The sequence below is a fragment of the Rhopalosiphum maidis genome, chromosome 4 (genome assembly GCF_003676215.2).
Source record: "Rhopalosiphum maidis isolate BTI-1 chromosome 4, ASM367621v3, whole genome shotgun sequence".
Lineage (NCBI taxonomy): Eukaryota > Metazoa > Arthropoda > Insecta > Hemiptera > Aphididae > Rhopalosiphum > Rhopalosiphum maidis.
This window is the reverse complement of record NC_040880.1, coordinates 31509778-31518641: the sequence shown is the minus strand read 5'-3', so window position 1 is coordinate 31518641 and position 8864 is coordinate 31509778. Positions and strand designations below refer to the sequence as shown.

Below are 8864 nucleotides of genomic sequence, written 5' to 3'. Positions count from 1 at the left end.
CAAGTCTAACGCTAAAATGTAATAAAATAGAATATATTTTATAATAATAATATAAATATATAATTGTCAAATCATTTATTTAAAATAATAATACTGTATACTTATATGAAAATTAACTTTTCGAGCATTTGTTTGATTAAAATTATTAATTAATAATTTATCAGTGGTTTAAAAAGTAAAAGTACATGAAAAAAATAAAAGTACCTACATGCAATGACCTAGCAGCTTATATCTACCTTAGGGGAACCGTCTTAAATACGCCATTGGTAATAGACTAGTAGGTCTAGTAGGTAACTATAATATAAGCACCATCACAACATATTTTGTCACAACCATTAAAACTTAGTTCTCCACTTTACAATAGGAACAAAAAATTGATTTGTTGCGCTATAAATTTCAAAAGTTAATGTCCCTCTGCAGAACACTAAATTGATACATTCCAAAATCTACTGCACATTACATTACTGTCTTTCTAAAATTTTATTTTATCAATAATAATCAGAAGAGGTATATTTTATTTCATAATCAGATAAATTTAAAATAATAAAAATTATAATTAATTGATGTAATTCCTATATTATTATAAATATTATATTCCGGTAATAAAGTGAATTAGGTATGCACAATTTGAAAGTTTACCTTACCGACTACTAATTAGACAAACCATTAACAGTACAAATGAAATATTGAAATGCAGTTTATTTGGGTAATTTTTCCGTTAATGCTAAATAGACCATAGACTTTTGTTATAATACTACTTACTTGGTATGTATAACCATAGAATACAACAATCACTCAGTATAAGGTATTATACTACTATTATATTATTCACAGTTTGTCTATGAAATAGACAGACGTTAGTATACTCATAGATATTATAAGATCTATGAATGTTCTAGTATAAGGTCTACGCAGTCTATGGAAAATGAAAATAGACAGTGGTTTCCATTTCTTTAGCTTTGTGGCCGATAAGTAACCATTCCACATTCTGCCATGGTATAAATTAATCTATCTTTTTATTCCACGAACTTCTAACGCAACTCTTATCACGACTCACGACATAAACTCGTGGAAATTGATTCTGTATCTGTGATAATAAATGTCGAAAGACATTACAATTACATAAAACATTTCACATTTTTGCTATTATTAAATTATTATTTAATATTTACATTTTAATAATTCATAAAATATCATGTCATATTATTATATTAAATAGTATTACGACTTGATATACCAGTCGTTAAGTAGGTATATCATGATTCGTGAACATTGAATAGTACTTTCTCGCGTGGTCGCGTATAGTTTTCATTACGTTATAGAATTATTTAATTATATTTGCTACAGGTAAAGTATAAAATATTACAAACAATCTATAGTATAATTTAAATGTATTTATGTAAATATCGTTGAATATTTTATTTTTATTGTTCATCTAATATGGGCAATAAGTTAATAGTATGTAAACATTGAACGCACTAATACTTATTTTCAAATTTTTTTAATAGTAGATTTTTATAATTTTAATCTCAAAAATAAATAGTAGTATACTTAAAATTGTATTACATCAGTAACTGAATTAATTTTTTGTAATCTGCTATGTTAATTTTAATTTTAACTATACGACGTGAAAGGGTAATGGTAACATATAAAATAATAATTAACAGTATTGGCTTAACTCTAAATAAAAATATTTCCAAAAATTCCTTGGTAATTTTATATTGTAAATATTAGCGATAGTCATAAGCTTATAATTACTCTATAATTATAACAAACAATAATATTTCTCGTGTCTACTGCTTGGATAATATTATAGTATTGTTTGTCAACAATCTTTCCACAAAATGTTTATAACTTTGGTTTCAATGTAAAACAAACATTTTATTTATTTTTCATTTCATGTACACAGTTTATTTTTACTTGATGTAAAACTTGGTTTATTTAATTTTATGAAAATAAAATTAGAAAGATACTATCTAATAAAAAATAACAAAAACATCCCATTTGAGGCTTATTATGAAAACATGGAACAGTGCTCAAAAAAGGGAAAAATCTTGTTTAAACATGACAAATGATCACAAGTAACCTTTGATTAGATACATCATACATACTTAATGAATATCCTAAAATTTTCTTCTTATTTTAGATTTATATATTTTATGGTTCTTCTTAAAATGTTTTGTCCTCTGGTATTAGCATCTGTTCATCATTTATTAAATTATGTTTTTTTTTCTTTATCACATTCTGTTGTTTTATCAGATTGTTCTAATTTTTGCTGTCTTATTTTATCAATGTAGGCTTTAGAACTATTTGTATTTTCTTTAAGAAAATCTTGATTGTTTCCATTTTTTATTTGGTTATTGTACAAGTAACTTTGAAAAAAATCATATTTAAATTGTTTTTTTTCGTATTCTTTCATTATTGGTCTTAGTATTATTCCTAAACTATAATAACTTTGGTTAATTGATTTGATATATACATTAAAGTACAATATTTTTTTTGTTAGAATCATTTTGTATTTTCAAACTTTTGAATGCTGATGATAATCTTACACTATTCAGAAATATAAAATTATAAAATTATATCTATTAATGTAAAGTATGTTTTTATTCATGGTTGCTAAGTATTTAAATAATGTTAGGTAGGTTCTCTTATTATTTTAGAATAATTAAAATATTTGTTTTAATAAACAAAATATAGCTTAGATATAAACACATTAAAATAATTCATCAATATTATTAAAAATGTATTTGAATAAATAATATAGTACCTAATTTTTAATTTATAAGCATAGACCGTGTCATCTGTATTTTGTTATGCATTAATTTATTCTGGGGCTTTGTTTTATGTTAGGTTTAAGAAGACACTATACCTGCATACTTTATCTCCGTTTTACAAATGTACAACATAGCAAATTTGCTTCCAATAGAACAACTTATATTTTGTTAAATTTAATTTTATAGTAAATTGGCCTATTATCAAGTTCAAAGGTAAGGACATTATCTGTGTTTGTAAGTTGGTTTTTACAATGTTTTAATTTTTAGTGAGTTATTTTTAGAATAAATTACAATAATTTAACTACTTATACTGAAAAATTGTTGGCTATAAATTTATTGGTTTTACATTAATGCTTTTTTTTCTATCTGTCATCAGTTTTCAGAACAGAAAAAATGCACAAATTATAGTTTAAAGAAAAAAATTCCTTGTAATATTGTCTAAACCAGTGCTTCTCAAACTGTGAGCCACTTTTTTTCTACACATAGCTATTGAAAAATAGATCATCATTACATATAGTATCATTCATCATAAACGATGCTGTATGATTATCCATGCACGGAGTATGCCGTAATTCTCTGCTTTTGAATAATCCTATAATTTAATAATAGTTAAATAATTATATCAGCTAAATAGAAGTGGAGAACTACAATATAACTAAAGTAAAAAAATATTTGAGAGAGTTATACATATCATAAAACTGATCTACTTTTTTAAAAAATATAAATAAATTACTTATAAATTATTTTTAGAAATTAAGACTAACACAGCATCACTATTTTGAATCATGTTTTATATGAAGTAAGCAAAGATATATCATTTAAATTTAATGAAATACCCTAAACTTGTTATACAGTAGAGTAACTTCTCCTGTATTGTTTTAATGATTCTTTAAGACTTTATTTTTTATATTATAAATTAATAGTGCCTAATAGTCAAACTTTACTTATTAGATGATGTGATATTTTGAATTTTTGTTAATACTTTTAAAACTTAAGTTGGGGCGTTAAGCCAAACGTTTGTGCAGTTAGTGATAACTTCAGTAACTGTTGGCTAATAGTAATGTTATTTTATACTTTTAAGTTAACGTTCGCACACCAAAAATGTGCAAATTTTAAATTCATATCTAATTAAACATAACAACATTCTTGTTGTATATAATAAGCTTGTAAATACGGCTCACGTTTTTTATAAAAAAAAAGTTTTAACATGACAGGTTGCGGTTACTTAACAGTATGTCTTAAAATATCTAGCCGTTGCTCTTTGTCCATAGTGTAGCATTGTGGTTAGAAGAGTCACTAACTGCACAAAATAGCTAACTGAGGTGTAAAAACTATAACAACATAATTATTAATTAATGTTTATTTTTTCTTCTACTAAATCTTTCATGCAAAAATTTCATTGAATTTGTCTAGCTGTTAAAATATTTCCTGAAAATTAAAATTAATATAATCTAATGTCATCAAGTAATAATCTAATTATCATATTATTATAGTTGTCCGTATAAAATGCATCCGTGTTAAGTTTGGTTGCCTAATGCAAACATTTAGCGTGAAGATAAATACTATTTTTGGTTTTCTGATTTATTTCTGACATATCAACTTTACAAAACTGTCGCGCCCAGCATTGACTTTCTATCGATTAACCAATTATTTATAATTCAAAAACAATCCTTTATTCAAATAATCAATTAAATAATTTAATAATCACACAGCCGTAAACATAATTAAGAGAGGTAATATATTGAGGTCATTAATTGGGATAAAACTATCTTTTCTTATGATGGAAACAAAATTACACACATTGATCATTATTTCATCAAAATCAGTTTAGAAGTTTTGGAATGCATAGAGAACATCATACCCGAGCGTCATACGCCAAATTTTTATATAGATATTATATTAGTTAAGTATTTTTAAATTTTACATTTTAGTAATTCGTTCTCTCTATACATTTAAATATTTATGGAAATATCATATATCCATATATGATGTATTAAATTAAAAATAACAAATAAGTTATAATTTTTAAATAAGGGAAATATAAAATATTTTCACTTATTTACAATAAAATTATTTTAAAAGTATTTATAATACTATTATACTAATACAACTATAAACTCGTAATTAGTAAATTGTAGGTATCTATTTTATTAATACCAGAATGTTCTTATATAATACAACATACCTACACGCCGATAAGACACACATAAAAGAAAAAAATCAGGTTGCACTGTTGCAGGTAGCTTGAAACCCACGGGTCACTGTGCTGTATACAGGTATACAATTTACACGTTTATTTTAATTATTAATGAAAAAATTAATAATTAACTTTAATGTATGCCTATGACACTCACAAAAAATGTGGCTTTCTATTGGTAAAAGAATTTTCAAAATCGGTTTAGTAGATCCAGAGATTACTCTTAACGTCATAAATATTTTCTCTTTATATAATAGTATTTTTTACATCCAGATTCCGTACTTTTCTGGTAGATTTTCCTAAAATTGTATTACATAAGAACCTCCTCCTGACAATAACAAAAATAACAAAAAAAGAATTAGCGAAATAGGTCCAGCCGTTCATGCGTGATGCGATGACCAAGGGAAACAGGGATCCATTTTTATATATAGAGGGATAAGATATTATATTACATTATTATACTTATATCTTAATATTTTGTTACTTTCATCATTGCCTTTATTGTTGTTATTGTTGTTGTAAGAGTCTTTAAAGTTAAGTTAATTCATTTTCTACTTCTCGATATGATGGGCAACAAACATATAATAATTAAAAATCACGTACACTGTTCCATTAAATGGTAGTTGGTGTTAATATATTATAAGTATACCAGAGAGGCTTTATAAATAATAATTAATAAATTATAAATTAATAATTTAAAATCATACAATTAACCTATTTTTTTTAAAAAATGTTCTTAAAACCGTTATCCATTATTATTCATCAATTTTTAATAATAGTATAACCACAAAATGCATTTTTATAACATTATTCTTATTAAAATCTTTATTTATTTATTATTTTTTATTACTTTCAGAATATAATTAACAATGGATTTAAGTGATGATGAAGAATTTTATGATAGTGATCAGAGTGATGTGGGCGAACAAAGTTTACATGCTATGCTCAGTAAAACTCTTTATGATAAAGACAATGAGTATGAAGAATATGGAGAACAAATTGCTGGTGAAGAAGAAGCATTGGGTAGTGTGCAAGAGGAAGTACTTGGTAAAGTCACTGATGATGGTGTTCAAGAAGAAGTTGTCTTAGGTCCAGTATATAGCGAGAAAGAAGATCCAAATTTGAACGAAAAATCAAAAGGGCCAGATTCAAAGTTTGTTAAAAAATTAGAAGATGCTGAAGAAGTAGTTTTAACACCAGAAGTTCTAGGTGAATTAGAAAATAAACATTTTTTCGATGGACTTGATGATGATAATTTTGAACCAATAAAAAAAAAAAAAAAACTAAGCAATGAAAGTAATAATGCAAATCCTCATAAAACTATTATTATGCATATACCTCAATTCATTCGATGCAACAAAGGGGGTCAATCTATTCAAGTTCAGTGAGTTGTATTTTATGAATATAATTACACAATTAATTTATTATTTAAGTTTAATTAAGTTATATTTTTGTATTGCAGAAACATTGTTTGTGGTGCCAACATGGGGTGTCCTTTAGACTTAGTAAGAATCGTTATGTGGACTAGTAACTCTGAGTATAATCCACAGCGATTTAATGGGCTAATTATGCGCCTTCGTACACCTAATGTCACTAGCTTATTATTTCCATCAGGCAAAATGATCATGCAAGGAGCTAAAGATGACCGAACTGGAAATTTAGGTTGTCGAAAAGTAGCAAAAATTTTAGAACGACTTGGACACAATGTTAGTTTTATTGTATTTACCTCTTATATTATCATATTTCATCATAAATATAATTGATTATGTAGGTACAATTTTGTGACTATACAGTGCATAATATTGTATGCACATGGGATGTTGGTTTCCCAATAATGTTGGAAGAATTAAATACTGCTCACTCACAATTTACCAGGTACTTTTATTTTTTTTTTTTTATAAATATTTTCTTATTCTTCAAATTTATATAACTTACAGAATTAATTTTTTTAAATTTGTTGAATAATTAAGTTCTAAATACAGTACATTTATGATTATTAATTATTATTATTATATTCTGAACAAATTTAAAATATAATATAAGCAATGTTAAATTTAAATTTTCATTTACTACTTTTAAAATCTTAATATTGAGTATAAAGTAGTATAAAAAACTATGTTTTATACAAATAAACCTTATAAATTCAATATTCTAACGTATAAATATTTATGTGTTTAGCTTTGAGCCAGAAGTATTTCCTGCGTTAATTTATCGGATGGTCAAACCTCGAGCAGTGTTTTTAATGTTTGTAAATGGAAAAGTAGTTTTGACAGGTAATATTTTCTTAAAAATGTTCAAATAACTTTGTATCTTTATTTTACCATAGTTATGGTAATGCACTAGTAAAGTTCTTACACTTACTGTTTATGCAAGTCTCAGACCTGATGGCACTAAAAATAAACTCTAAAATATAAAAAATAATAACAAAAAAGTTTTTTTTTATATTGATTATATTGAGTATTTATTACTTTATTAGTTCATAATATAATTTATGTTAATTGTAACTTCCATTTATATTCACAATATTTTTTTTCACATTGATGTTTGTTTATAAGACTGCTATCAACTTCAAACAAAATCAATATTTGATAGCAGTGTCACCTCGAAAAATACAGGTGAAAAAAGGTAAAAGCAGGTAACTGCTACTAGTTACTTAAGTCACTGTAAAGTATGTGTTAAATTTGAATTCAATGATCATTGCATACAAAATAAAAAATTCTAAGCTAAAATTTGTCAGCCTATATTTTATTATATATTTATATTGCTAAAGAAATAATTAATTATATGATTTATAATAAAGTATATAATAAAATTAATATTTTCCAAAAACATAGCATTTGAAAAATTCATTGTATGTAAAGAATAATATAATATATATTAAAAATGCCAAGTACCCACAAATAATGTTTTTTAAATTCCAGCAAAATAACCAAAATTATTCATTTTTATTTAAATATTTAATTTTTTCTTGATGTTATATTAAAATGTCTATTAAAAAAAATTAAAAATACTTATAAAGATCAATTGCCTGTGAATTGCTTAAAAAGAATCAAAATATTTGAAAATGTATGTAAAAAATATATTTTGTATAAAAATTAATCACATAATTATTTAATGAAAATTTCATGTTTTTTGAGTTACGAAAGATAAACAAAATCAATTTTGTTGAAAACTAGGTTGAAATTCCCATTTTCCCTATTTTTTTTGTTGGTTATTTGTGATTATTTTGAATAAAACAGATAATTTTTAATTTTAATCTATCATAAGTACAAACTAAATTTAATTTTCTATCTGTAATCACCAATCACCCTTAAAGTCAAAAATCAAAATATTGTATATAAACACATGCTTAAGAACATAAGCAAAAAAACATTATTGTATATTGAATACATTTATCATTCTATTAACAAGTATAACACAAAATAATGAATAAAAAACAGTTTATATTATAAAAACAAATAAGCTGTTTAAAATATTTTAGTGATTATTTTTTAATATTTTACTGAATAGTTAATGTCATCTTACTGTAATATTGATTAATAATAATTAACTATATTTATTTCAGGTCTTAAAACAAAAGCAGATATAAAAGAATCTGTCTTTTTGATGCAAGATGTATTAAACAATTTCAGAAAAACTTGAAACAAAATACTGGTTTTTATTTTGAAGTTATTTTTGTTAATTATTGTAATATATATATTTATGTATACTTAAGTACTTATATAAATATGTATGTATATAAATCATTTTTTTTCTTAAAAGAAAATTATAATTTATATTTCCTTGGTATTAAATACCATTTAATTTTTTATTTTAAATAAAGTTTTGCCTTTTTGCCTAAACTTGTTTATAACAAAGTCTGTATTTGTATTAAATTTTAACAAGAAGAT

The 8864-nt window shown here is 24.1% G+C and overlaps 1 protein-coding gene across 3 annotated transcripts; it reads left to right on the top strand.

Annotated features, from left to right (window-relative positions):
• Window positions 1–1131: 1131 nt before the first annotated feature.
• LOC113560586 (TATA-box-binding protein-like) lies at window positions 1132–8763 on the top strand. 3 transcript variants are annotated; one of them, XM_026966558.1, is made up of 7 exons: window positions 1132–1347; window positions 2854–2990; window positions 5831–6358; window positions 6437–6680; window positions 6746–6849; window positions 7153–7247; window positions 8540–8763. In XM_026966558.1, the coding sequence occupies exons 3-7, from the start codon at window positions 5844–5846 to the stop codon at window positions 8614–8616; spliced, it is 1035 nt and encodes a 344-aa protein (XP_026822359.1). In that variant the 5' UTR covers window positions 1132–1347; window positions 2854–2990; window positions 5831–5843; the 3' UTR covers window positions 8617–8763. The 3 variants fall into 3 exon arrangements, with proteins under 3 accessions (XP_026822359.1, XP_026822358.1, XP_026822361.1); XM_026966557.1 differs by lacking the exon at window positions 2854–2990; XM_026966560.1 differs by lacking the exons at window positions 1132–1347; window positions 2854–2990 and adding an exon at window positions 4923–5053.
• The last annotated feature ends 101 nt before the right edge of the window (window positions 8764–8864 follow it).